This window comes from Carassius auratus, chromosome 26 (genome assembly GCF_003368295.1).
Source record: "Carassius auratus strain Wakin chromosome 26, ASM336829v1, whole genome shotgun sequence".
In the NCBI taxonomy this organism is placed as follows: Eukaryota; Metazoa; Chordata; class Actinopteri; order Cypriniformes; family Cyprinidae; genus Carassius; species Carassius auratus.
In genome coordinates this window covers 338,639-353,139 of record NC_039268.1, presented here as the reverse complement: position 1 = coordinate 353,139, position 14,501 = coordinate 338,639, and the positions used below count along the sequence as shown (strand labels likewise).

The window sequence follows — 14,501 nt, the reverse complement described above, 5'->3', positions numbered from 1 at the left end:
GATGTAACAGTGTCTCAAAATGCAGCCTACGTACGCAGTTAAACGAGAACAGAACGATGTGTTTTTCAGATTCAGGCGCACTATGATAATCCCTAATTCACGATGTGTGAGGGGACCCATGGTCCCCACGCACGGAAAGTCGCTTATCAAGCAGTTCATTAAACTTCTGATGCCAGTGTACGGAAACAATCTTTTTATCGATTTGGCAACGAACTGCATCTTTTAGCAAAGTGTGCTTATAGATTGAATACAAGGAAAATTAACTTCCTCCTTTTATATTCATTTTACTGTTCGTTTATTTTTAAGATCCCAGAATAATAACAATTGCAGTTTTTAATTTACCTCGGATTTACTCTTCAGTGTTTTCTTTTTCAAATGTTCCTCAGGTCAAGTGAAAACGCAGTAGGCAGATTTTATAGTAGCTTTAACTTGGTTGCGGTTGCATCCAGACTGTTTTTCCAGACTGACTCCAGATGTGAGTGTTATTCACTATTGTTACTGCGTCTTTGTTTTGGGTCAATTTTAAAAATAGAATGAAATTAACCTTAATAGACAATTGTACAATAAACAGAAAACAAAATGTGAAAGTTAATTGCATTTAATCATGTTTTGATACAATGGGACCCTAAACAGAACCAATGCACTTTAAAAAAATAATAAAAAAAAAGCAACTTTTTTCATGCTTGAATGAATTTTTAACTCTTCAATGTACCAAATTTTTATAACAACTGCAAACTGTTTATTTGTATTAAAAATGCTTTCTGTAAGCCTTGCTATTGAGCAGGCAAGTGACACGATATGTAGGAGACTAACATTAGTAACCCAGACTCACTGGAAAAATATACATGTGGCATTGATCTGTGTAAAATTATTACATTAGTTCTTGCACTTTTTGTGAAACATTCAAAGTGATCCAATAAGAGGTGCTAACAATGTGTTGATCCCTTACAAAGGAAAATATATTTACCAATATATTTCTTAAAATATATTGTTATATATTGTAATATATTATTTTCCCTTTTTGTTTTCTAATATTTTATATGTTTGAATACATTTAATAATATATTGATGATACATATATTATATAACATATTGCAAAATATACAAATGATTGCCGCTTTAAATATATTGAAATATATTGGAAAAAATAAATATATATACGAATATATGCCTAATGTATTACATGATATTTTCCAATATACTGCAATATATTTTTGTTTCATAAGGGATCTGCAACAAATGTGAATCTGTCAATATTTTATTATACCGTTCCTTAAATTGTGGCCCTTCAGAAATTAAATTAACTTGGTGGCACTAAAAGTTAACTTAACTAAACTTAAATGATAGTGTTAACAAAAGCACACGAGAGAGAAAAAAAAGGATTTGCTGAAGAAACCAAGTCATTTCAGGATGGTTCTATTAGTGTTTTAGCTCTTTTATTGTGAATTGTGTCTCAAGTATTTTACCTGAGTGCGACACATGGCAAATGCAATTACCAGGTGCGCTACCGAGCAAGTTTACTACATCAGAAAAGCCATATATATGGAGCTGGTTATGTGATTCAAACATCAAAATGTATTTAGTTTACAAGTCATGCACTACGGTAAAAGTGTTTTGAGGTCATAACATGTATTGTGCAAGAAACTGCACAAAAAGTCTTTATTATCGGATAATTTGCTTTTACAATTTTTGTGAAAAGGAATACAAGTTAGCATTTCACTGACAAAAATGTAGGTACAGCCACTTTTTTGAACATTCATCTGAATAGGACTTATGAATTGAACATTTTGTCTGGCACTTTTATTAAAATCAATGAAGTCAGGGTTTTGATCAGCAACATCATTTCTGGTTTGTCACCTTCAGCAAATCTACACTGATCACTGAAAATGCACGTTGATGTCAGGGGGTCTTTGAGGCAATGTTTTTACTAATGAATTGGGAAATTATTCCTGTAGTGGATTTAACATTAATATATTAATCTGGGAGCATTTACACAAGCCAGTCTCTCATCAGTTAAATTTTGTTTATATCACAACTCTTGGCAAAACCATATAACCGGTCTATCATATTGTTTTACCTTCCAAAACAAGTCTTTCTTAATTTATCTGTTCCTGTAAGAAATGTTTTCATGTCTCTGTGGATCCTTCCAAATTTACGGACATTTCTTGACCCACATGATGCCATTGTTGAGGCCTTGTATCACCTTTTATAGTTTATTTCTCCATCATTTCACTTTATTCGTGTACATTCCAGATCCTCTGTCACTCTTAAGGATGAAGTCCTAATGTCGTCTTCCGCCATCTTTCCAGCGATCACCCTCGTTAGCGAGCGCCAGTGAGCAATTTTGACGACTCTAAAGCACTTCGTGGCATTGTTCCTAACGCTCACAAAACACAGAGTGTTAATGACCCCGTTGCTCATCGCGATGCACTCGATGATGTAGAAAACGACCAGTGAGTTACGGCCGCGTGTGATCAGCGCTGGGTAGAAATCCCGCAGCAGCGTGAAACTATAATATGGCGCCCAGCACATCACATACGCCGCCAGAACCGCAATCAGCGCCACCACCGTCCTGCGCCGCTGTCGTAGCCGTTTACGCAGCTGCTTCGTCGGAAATCCCGGGACGTTCTTGAACCACAGCTCCCTGGAGATCTGCGCGTAACAGACTGACATGGTGACCACGGGCCCCAGGAACTCCACGATGAAGATGAAGAGGAAGTAGGAGCGATACATGAGCTGTTGGTCTGCAGACCAGATCTGGGCACAGAAGATCTTTCTGTCGTGGCCGAGCGTGCTGTGCGGGTACTCGTGCTCTGTAGCGAAGTAGGCCGACGGCACCGAAATGAGGACTGGGATTATCCAAACTCCGAAAATGATCCAGTACGCTGTCTGATACTTCATACGGGGCTTCAGGGGGTGAACGATAGCCATGTACCTGTTGAACACAGAAAACAATGAAAACTGCTCAGTTGATTGTCACAAAATAAATAACATTTACCCCCTCAGTGCAAAACTAATTAAAAGTTTGCATGAATTTAAAATTTGCTATATTTATTTTATTAGCACATATTGGTGAACAATTAATCTGTTAATCCCCTGAATTTTTCGTTTTCGCCTGAATTTTTTGGTTGAATCAAAATCTGATCATTTGCTTCTGCTCTGGAATGTGATTCCTTCTCTGATGACATCAGTTTGATGGCTATGGCAAAACTATCCTTAACCATGCCCCTGAAGCTGTTAAATTGCTGCGAGTTACACTGAGTTTCCACTGTGTTGCACTGCAACTGCAAAAGTCTGTCAGGACGTGGCAAGGCGACCCTTGCAAATCATTTTAACTTTGTGTCAGTACATCATAAATATAATGAGGCAGCAGTTTACTGTCGGGGATTTGTTGTGTTGCGCTGTTTTAGCTGGAAATACAGTAACCATACTGAAATAAAGTCGGAAACAACATCTGTTTCATGCAGACTTTAAAGAAAAACATGTGTTGCCACATCAGATTACAAAATAAAAATAAAAATAAATAAAACAAGGTAAATCTACTTGAAAAGCAACGTTACCAAGACAGATGTATTTTGTGTTACTGCAGTGGGGAAAAAATCCTCACTTTTTTTTTTTACTTGTTAAAGTATGAGTTTATTTCATCTTGCAGCAAGATGAAATCTACTTATCTCTACAAACAAGTGTTTATATTTTTTTCAGTGTGGCTTCTAAGGTAAATGTATTTTGTTATTTATTGATTTATTTTTAAATACCGTATTTTCCGGACTATAAGTCACACTTTTTTTCATAGTTTGGCTGGTCCTGCGACTTATAGTCAGGTGCGACTTATTTATCAATAAGCGCCTTATTAATCAATATAGCGCTCTCTCGCGGCTGCAGATGGTAATTTTTTTCTCCTGGTTCATTTCTCTCGGTTCATGTCAAATTAATTTTGATAAATAAGTCGCACCTGACTATAAGTCGCAGGACCAGCCAAACAATGAAAAAAAGGGCAACTTATAGTCTGGAAACTACGGTATATATACACACAAGGGCTTGCATTTTTAAAGTGTTAAATTAATTAATTAGTTATGAAAAAATTATGTAATTACATTTTTTGATGCAGTTAACATTGTGGCCCGACCCCACCGATTTTGTCCCGAATATCCCAAAGTTTAGGTGTGATTCTAAGAGCATCTAAGAGCAACACAGCACACTCTAAAAACTGCTGGGTTGAAAACAACCCAATTTGGGTTATTTTGACAACCCAGCGCTGGGTCAAAAAGGGACGAACCCAGCGCTGGGTTATTTTAACCCAACCAGTTGGGTTATCATATTTAACCCAGCCTGCTGGGTTGCCATTTTTTATGGTTTAAAATGACTATATTGCAGGGTTTCAAAAACCAGAGCGGGTGTTTTTTATCACTGTATTTCAGAAGGAAAACTACTGTATTTAGAAAATGTTCGATATCATTTCGCATGTGCTTGATAAGGCAGCGTTTGTGAGCTCAGCACCGCTCTGCAGCCGTTACCGGAGAAACCTACCTCTCCCGCTCTTAGCGCCTCCTGCTGGCAGAAAATAAACTCGCAGAGTGCAGCCATGTGGGGAAACAATGCATTTCTACGTTAAAATTAACCCAAATTGAGCTAGGCATTAAACCTACAAATGTTGTTCATTTTAAATATCACTTTTACACACAAATAATAATTATCAAAAGGAAAATATTTATTAAAAACAAGAGAAAAGTCAAAAAGTAACATGTTAGAAGAAATGCAGAAAAGGATGGCATTAACAGCTACAGAATTCATAAACAAAGCATTGAACATTTGATGAATATAACTTAAGATCAAATTGGACTTTGTTCAATTGTATATATTGTATAAAAATATACGAAAACACTTATACAATAAATTTACAATTAGTTAGGTTTTTTTCCAACTATTCTGGCATGACAGTACACAAATAAATCACAACATTAACTTTGATATTATAACATTTAACAGACGCATTTGTGTGTGTGTGAAAGAATGTGAGCAGGTGTATGAATGACAGAGTGTAAACTCTTCTACTAAACAACACAGAAAAAGCATTTAACTTTTTTTTTTTAACAAATTATACACTTACAGTTTGTTTCATAGTCCATGAATACAGATCATGCATCACAGTCAATTTTCATGATCTCTTTAGCATAACTGATGTAATCATGAAGAAACCCCATCAGCACAGCATGTGACATCTTCTACATCATCCAGGCCAGCGTCCTCCTTTAAAACCACCGCTGCATCAGTTTAGGGGAAAGAAGATTCTCCTCTCTGACCAGGATTCATCCCAGTCACCGCCTGTTCTTCATCAGTGGCCTAAGAGAAACACATTTGAAAAAATTAAACATTTAATTAAACTATCGATTTTCAGGTAGAGGTGTATTCACATCCGTAAGGATAGGTAAATAATCGGTTTTAAAGTTTCAACACTTTGTGTGGTTGTTTAATGTCTGTCTATCACAGCTCTCATGAAGTCTATAATGGCAGCACTAGTGTGAGGACAGGTGATATTGTTTGAATAAATATCGCTTTCAGAAAGCTTCTTTACTGAAACATTAAAACAGTCATGACATTCACATACCTCACAAATGTTCATGTACGTGGAGGGCTGCTCTTCAAACCGTTAGTTCACCAAATAATTAAAATGTTCATAATTTACTCTCCCCATGTTTTTCCAGACTCATACAAACTCTGCTCATTTTTTGGAAAAAATATGAATATATTTAATATTCTCTTTTTGTGTCCTCCATTGCTGGTCTGGGAGATCAGTATTTTATTTTGAACATACATGTTTGCTATCATATAATTTAAGATGTATTCATATATAAATATCAGAATTTACTTCTACAATAACTCTATATTTATGAAGCTTGAAAATACTGATTATCTAAACTATAAATGGATTAACAAATATTATGAGAAAACTAAAAATATATTAATTTATGTTGTAAAGACAGACAAAAGTCTTATAGGTTTGGAATGACTTGAGGGCAAGTAAATGATTTTTTGTGTGAACTTTACCTCTAAGAGCGAAGACCAAGAATGATGACTCTCCAAATCAGACAAGACAACTCCAAACTTGGTTTGATTTCTGCAATAAAAAACACACACATCAATGGTCTTAATGAAATGAGCACGTAATCACACTTTTGTTGCATCAAAATGTGAAGTAAACTGGCAGGAGACAACAGAAACATTTATTTTCTAAACATAACTTACATAAAATCTCAAAGGAATGATGCTCTCCCATGTCTCTTGCTTTTAACATCTACAAAAACAAATATTATTTTACTCTTAGTAAAACACAACAGCTGATAACATGAAATTATGAAGTTTACTTGCCTTAAATGATCTTTCCCTCTCTTCCAAAGAAGCTGAGAAAACCACCTCCTCACACAAGCAGACTTCTGTGTCCTTAACTCCAGTTAGTTTGAGTTCTGCAAAGAGGGACATCAATGGTTTCAATAAAATATTAACATATACATACATATATATACATACACACACATACAGACATATATATATATATATATATATATATATATATATATATATATATATATATATATATATATATATATAAAATCACACTGTTTTTGCATCAAAATGTGAAGTTAACAGGCAGGACACAACATAAACATTAATTTTCTAAAAAAAAAAAAGTAATAATAACTTAACTTACATCAGTCTCAAAAGAATGAAGTTATCTTGTCTCTGGATTGCAACATCTAAAAAAACAACATTATTTTAGTCTTAGTAAAAATAAAGATAACTTGATGTTATTCTGAAGTTTACTCTCCTTAAACCGTCTGTCCCTCTCTTCAGAAGAACACCTCCTCCTCATCCTCACACAGGTCTGTGACTCCTCACACAAACAGCTTCTGTGTCTTTAACTCTCAGCGCGAGGACAATGAAGACACAACCTTGATAAGTCTGAAATATTACATGTAAAACATACTTTTAACAGTTACCACTTCAACAGCCTCAAAATAATTATGCTAGTCTTTACTACACAATGCCGTTTCCTTTAGGAGACAAACATACATTCAGTTTAACCGCGAAAAAAAAGACAAATTCACATGACCATAACCGTGACCATAACCGTCTGTTAACGCCTCAAAAAGTACAGATAATGTAAAACCTTGTGTAAATATGACAAAATACATTCACAGACGTTATATTAAAAGTACATCCTCTGTTCAGTACCGTTACATGAGACAGTTAAGACCTCCGTGTCCGAGGCGAAAACCGCGTCCGTTTTATTTCAAAATATATATATATAACGTTAAGCTCCTTTGTTTCCGCCTTTCATAAAACCTTCCGCCTTTCATACAACCGGGTAAACAATAAAAGATAACTTTACATTTTGAATATTTACTTACCATAGTCTTTCACTCGCTTCTCGCTTCTATCACGCTGAGAAAATGGCGGCTGCTCGCACTGGAGACGTACGATCTTGACGTGACGTGCGTGCTCTCATTCACGTCCGCGTCCTCAACCCAGACCGCTGGGTTAAAAAAATTTTTTTTTAAACCTTATTTTCAACCCAAACTTGGGTTAAAACATCCCAAAGTCCTATCCAACGGCCTCAACCCAGCAGTTGGGTTGAAAAAACAACCCAGCGTTTTTTAGAGTGCAGCATTTAGTTTCTCAGTGAATTCGTGTTTTGAACGAATTGTATGAATCATTGATTTAAAGGCCCATTCAATAACGGAGCCATTTAGTTCATTCCTGAATGATCAGCCATTTGAACGAATCAAATGAATGAATGGCTCAAATACATTTGAAAATTCCACTTCCTTTAATTCCAATTCAAACTTCCTGTAGCCAACTCTCTTTAAATTTTGAGTTGTAGCTTTTGGACTGGGTCTGGGTTTGAATCTGCTTTAGGAAACTGTGAGCATTTGGAGTGCATCTGGTGCTTGGTGTGTGGACAGTTTGTGGTAGATTTGTATTAGTATTTATCAAACATCAAACAATCCTCAGAACAGCCGAGATTTAGAAAATGAATCAGGATTATGGGTCTGGCAGAAGTCTATTAACACGCACTGACTCTCTGATCTCTCTGTCTGATCTGATCACTGCTTCCCGTTCTTAATGAGATATTTCATAACCTTTTGACATTCATGGCGAATAACAGGCTCCTCCATCACTTGTTCTCTAAATGAAAGGTACAGCACTATTTCTACCCATTTAAACTCTGTCCCTTTTTATTAAGAGCACATTTTTGCCCAAGGCTTTTCCTGTTCTCTCTCATGGGCTGATATCGTCTGAAAAAGTCTCACTGATGCTAATTATTCTAAATCACTGATGGTAATAATTCTAAATTTATTACTGGTAAATATAAACTTAATTTAATAATATAACAACATGTTACTTGAAATTCCGATGTACTTAAATTCCAAAGAATTCTGTTCTTCTCAAAGGAAACCTTTGCAATCTTTACTGGCTCAATGAGGAACGTTCTAGATCAGCAGGAGTGAACAGAATGTACTTTTGTTCATTTGTTCACCCCAAATACATGCGGTTACTGTGATGCATGGGAAGTTTTTTTACTTTATTAAAGTTAGTATTAATATGCATTGGATGTGCTGCTTGGCGGTTCATGGGAAACAGCATGCCAGGAGTAACAGGTTGGAAGATTTCTTGAATGGCATTGTAAGAAAAGAGCGGCTCTGTTCCAAAACCTAGTCAGGTGCCTAAGTAGGGAACATTTTAAGGCATCATATATGTAAAGGTTTCTAAAGGGGGGGGGGGGGGGGGGTCGCAGCGATACCATTGAAGAACGCTTCTTGGTTCCCTAACGAACTTTTCAATAAACAGGACCATTTTTTTTTCTTAGTGCAAAGAACATTTTAATAACCTAATTAATTCTTTCACTAAAGAAGTTTTTGTGCAATGGAAAATTTCCATTAAGGGTAAAGGTTCTTCATGGAACCATTAATGGCAATAAAGAGCCTTTATTTTTAAGAGTGTAAGAAGTCCACAATTATTTTGGACAAATGCTGCATTTTATAGAGAACATAATCCTATAATTCATTGCAATAAGCTCAGTACAAAAAATCTAATATATCGATAAATAATAATATTATGAAAAATATTAAAATAGTTCTGCATATTTTAGTACTATTTTAGCTAAGTGTGTTTTAATGCTTATCAGAGTACAATTTATTAGCTTAGTTATATGCTAATATGAAAATCTGTAGCAATAAATGAAACTTCCAAGGCTTAATTTCAGGTAGGGTGCTGTCTTAAGATGTGGTTGTGATAGTAGACAGCAAGTAAGCAGTTCATTAGGTATTGTTTTATTTTTAAAGTGAACATCTGTGAAATGATTTGCTCAAATGTGCTTGAGAATCGATTAAGAAGAACCCCAAACTGCAGCAAGGACTGACTAATGGGTTCACTTTAAGATCTTTAGATGTGCTGAGACTATTGGATGTACTGTGCCAGATCCTAATTTTATGACATGACCCGTCAGCGGATATCTAAGGCGGTTGCTGAAGGCTAAATACAGCATGTTCTCCCTGACCATTCAAATACTGACATGCTAAATAGCAAGCTTAGCCTCAGGGATTGGCCAAACGTGATGCAAGTGCCGTGCAATTCCTCACAAGCAGCCACCTCAGAAAAGCACCTAATCCAAATTTTAGTGTCTCCTAAATCTGAAATGAAGTCTCTAATCCTGCTTTCATGTGCTTCTGAGAAGTTCCTACTTGTATGATTGGAAGTCGTAAATATGATTTTGTGCATGTTTAAGTGATTTGGGTTTAAAAAAAAAAAAAGCACTTTCCATGAATACGGTACAACCTTACAGAGCAAAGCCACTATCCAACATACAATTAACTCAACTAGACGACCGTTTCCAAAGTTAAGGGTACTTTTTAAAGTAATCTATGGGAAATGTAAGTTAAAAACTGCATAACCAACCCTCTACGGACACCTTGGCAATTGAATCGCCATTGGCTAGTGAATATTTTAGTTTACTCGCCAGACTGATATATATATATATATATATATAAAATATTTGTAAAAAGGCGACATTTTTTAAAATATACTTTTAACATCAGTACACTTTTAACATCATTCAAAGTCAAGCTTTATAATAATCAAGTATTATTTGATATAACTTAAATAATTAGAAGTAAATCTGATAACCATGTTTGAATGCATATTAGTCATTTTAACTGAACATTTTAACTTGAGAGGTGGTTGTTTTTTCTGTCATTCGATGTTTCTGACAAAATAATTTTTGGGGAAAAAACTAACAAAAATACTGATAGGATAATAATGATACAAATTCTAATAATAAGAACTATAAAACACACTAAGGATTACTAAGGATTATTGAGCTGCTGGATTCATGAATATTAATTAGGTTGAACTGATTTGCTGAAATCACTAACTACCAGAAAACCCGGCTGTTCTTAAAAGCTGAAGACTTCAATAGGAACTCCCTTATTTTGACAGGAAAATACAACAAAAGTATTGCTTAAATGTAGCCAGTTTTTTCATAATTCTTTGATTATTAGGGATTTCACTTTTACTGTCAATTTCAAGGTGAATTGAGTTTCTTTCAAATTAAATGAAACAAGACTAAAATTTCAAACCCTATTTATGCACTATTCACAGAAAGTGAGACTTTCTCATAAAGCCAGAAACCTTTTAAAACTTAATGCACTTCATTAGTTCTTCATTTTGTTGCTTTAAATGTGTTATGATGCTTCTTCTGTGTATTTTGGCCTTCTTATGCAGCTGCAACAAATGGAGATTTTGTCCCACAAGCTTTTTTCCTTATGATCAAAACAAATTTACCATGTCACATCCCGACCATAGAACATTTAACACTATGCTGCATGAGCTCAGAGAGACAAACGCTCACCTATCCACCGCGATGGCTAGCAGGGCATTGGTGGACACGTAGAGAGACACAGTCCTAAGGTAGTTAATGGAGACGCAAAGCACAATCCCATGATCCCATGACAGTTGCTTGATCACGTAATAATCCACCAGAAAGGGACAGCACACAGTGGCCACCAGGATGTCTGATATTGCCAAATTGGCGATGAGTAAATTAGTGAGATTCCTTAGTTTTTTATAGCGTGCCAATGAGGCTATAAAGAGGCAATTCCCAACGCCGCAGACCAGCATGATGCAGACCAGGACCACCGCGATAACGATTGTAGCCACGAAGAACGCTCGTCCCTGAGTCGTGTCTGGGATCTCGTCCACTGGAACCTCGTAATCCAGAGGGATGTCGTAATTGGCCATGAGGTCATGGGGGCTCCCCGATGGGGGGATGAGAGTCCATGTCCCGGTGGAGGTGCTCCTGTTGTCTTCTCCCATCGTCTCTTTTTACTGGTCTGACAGAGAGCCAGGATCTTTCATATTCTTGTCTATTTGTTGCTGGCTGCAAAATTAAGAAAATAAATTTCCTTAAAGGACATACATTGAAGGACCGGTGTTATTGTACACTCTTTAATATAAACATTCTTTATTGGGGATGATTCCATTAAGAACCTTGATGGAATATTTTCACTTAAAAAAAAAGGTAATTTGGTTCTTTAGATTGTTAAAATATTCTTTAGCCTAAGAAAAAAGGAAACCCAAAATTGTTCTTCGATGGCAATATTTCAGTGAAGTTTGACAGTTTAAAAACCCTTTGCAACTCTTATAGACAAGAAGAGCTCAGACGTTCTGGCTAACATCTCATTTTGGTTCCTAATGGAAGAAAGAAAATTATATGGGATCGGGTTGCCATGCGGGTGAATAGATGACAACAAAATATTCACTTTGGAGTAAACTATGCTTTTAATGGGTGAAATCATTCACAACTCAGTCAAAATGTGATGCTTACTGAAAGATGTGTGACAAATCGGTTAGAATTTGGAGAGCAAAAAGCTCACAGATGGCCACATTAGGGACGGATTTATGATAATGCTCAAATTTTGGTGCATATTTACTTAAAACTTAACTTACCCTTTTTTCCTGTATACTCTTAAACAAAGCTTACAAAAGGATATTTTTGCAACAATGCAATAGAAAAGAACCACTTTATTTTTGTACTGGAAAGATTCTTCATGGAGTCATCAATGCCAATAAAGAACCTTTATTTTTACGAGTGTGGGGTGTTTTCAGTCTCCTCTTCACTTGTTGTTGGGTGGTTGAAACAGTAAGAGGCTGCTATTAAAAATATGTTCAGGCTATTAAATTATAAAACGTTTTTCCAACCTTACCTAAAGGGCAACTGGACTTGCATTGAGCCTCTATAACATAAATGTAAATTCTAGTTATAAAAATAATTAAATTAAGGGATGATTAGGATAAAGAAAAAATGTAGGGATGGCTTTTTAGTTAGATTAAATTAGACTAAAACTGATCAGTAAGGGACAAAACACTTAATATTAGAAAAAGCACAATATCTTGTATCTATGCATCTATATATCTATCTATCTATCTATCTATCTATCTATCTATATTAAATTATTTACAATAAACCATGCACAATAAACACGAAATGCACACATTTCAGTCTGTGGTGTAGCATTAAACATGCGAAGTGTCCTTTAAAATGTTCTTCTAAAATGAGCATTTTGACCAGGATCTGTGCGTGGGTTAAGTCTTTTCACTCTGATGGCAATGAATAGGTTCTTTCCTTTGCCATGAATTAAAATAACATAAACAGAGGAGCCTGAGAAAAATGACAATTTTAGAAGAATACTTTAGATACACTTCATGAACTCCTCATGTTTACCGCTCTTCTTAAACGAATTTATGTCAGTTGTCTACTGGTATTCATTTGCATTAAAACGAACCAAACAACTGTCTCAGATTTAAATGCTAATAAACTTTCTATAGGCTGTTAGCTGTAGTCTATACGCCGGTACACATTCAACTCAATTTCTTCTTTAACAAAAATAAGCGCAAATTTAAGAAAAAAAAATACACTGAACAACTGCATTTTCTCTTCAGAAATAAAATGTCATGAATATCCTACCTTCACAGAATTTTTCCTATTGTTTTACTCGTGTGTGTCTCCGCGTGAGGACGTGCGCGTCTCCAGATGTGTCTCCTGTAGCTTCTGCTGGATGTGATTGTGATTGGGAGTGAAGCGATGCTGTTCTCTCTTCTGATGCAGAAACAGCGCCCTCTAGCGGTCACAAATCATCCTCCGCCGTTTCAGCGCATTTGTTTAAACATACGCTAATAAATCCCCAAGTACTCAGAGCACACATGGGGCAAGTTGCATACAAATAGCCACTACGTTAAGACTGTCTAGTAAGAGCTAATTCGACCAACTTGCATTTAGCCAAGAGGTAGCCAGTCTTACTTTTCTGAGTCATTCTACCTTGTTGTCTCTGACTAAAACGTTGACTAGCCATGAAGAAAAAAAAACTAAATAGATGACAATTTTTTAAGGCTTGTGTAAGCAGTTTATACATCTGGGCCATGGTTATAAAATGGATAGCTTTAACCAGCGCTGGTGTAAACAACAACCGGACGAACCACGGAATAGAAAAATGTCAACGGACCGCCAATTCACTACGTTGCTAGGCAACTGTAAACGGTCGTTTATATATTTTTATATAAACAACACAGTTTTATTATAAAATACTATTTTATCACATTAAATTGGCTTCTTTTGATATGAGGCAAAGTAACAAAAAGTTCCCTACAGCCCCAAATTAATGTTCTCAAGTGGCTATTTGTATTAATCCAGAATTAAACATGAAAAGGGCGGGAAAAAGTATTTTACCCTCATATTACGTCATTTAGCATTTGTAAGCCATTTCGCTTTTCAATAAAAGCGTCTGCTATATTACTAAAGGTAAATGTAATGTAAATGTTCTAATTTTGGAAGCTTAGCCTATAATTTAGGCTATTTTTGTTCTCTTGTTTGGTTCACTGAAAAGTGAACATGATATTCATGAGATTCATTCATTCAGTTTTGGTTTTGTTTATATTTCTGTACTCGTGTGATTCTTTGATATCGTTCTGTTTCAGGTACCTGCATAGGCATTTTTTCAGGTAATTATACTGGGCAAATAAATCATGTCCTGGTCCATATTTCACCCAATAATATAAAGAACAACAGAAGAATATTTCATTACATTTTATATGTTATTTTGTTTAAAGGTACTGAAGACTAGTCTAGGACCGTCACCTTTTTTCAGATTATCGTATGTCACCCTACTTTCATAACCCACATTTCCCCATTAAAATCTCATTACAGCAATGGAAAAAGATATTTCTCATTACAGAATAGAAACATGTTTTCAATTGTCCAGGAAACAATGTTACAATGAAAGCATGTCCTTTCTAGACATTCAAAATGTGATGGAGGTGAACAAGCATCAATGGCTTCACTGGACAAAGAAGAAAGTAATACAGGTGTCGTATTGAAGATTTATTCACATGTAGACACAGAGTATCATCCACACACACACACAATTCTTCACTCCTGACAGAATCATTCC

General features: G+C 35.6%; 1 protein-coding gene across 1 annotated transcript; it reads right to left on the bottom strand.

The window, feature by feature from the left end:
• Positions 1–1,403: 1,403 nt before the first annotated feature.
• On the bottom strand, positions 1,404–13,529 carry LOC113043987 (prokineticin receptor 2-like). The gene is made up of 3 exons (XM_026203554.1): positions 13,022–13,529; positions 10,907–11,434; positions 1,404–2,935 (listed from the first exon to the last, which is right to left on the bottom strand). The coding sequence occupies exons 2-3, from the start codon at positions 11,368–11,370 to the stop codon at positions 2,230–2,232; spliced, it is 1,170 nt and encodes a 389-aa protein (XP_026059339.1). The 5' UTR covers positions 11,371–11,434; positions 13,022–13,529; the 3' UTR covers positions 1,404–2,229.
• Positions 13,530–14,501: the final 972 nt, after the last annotated feature.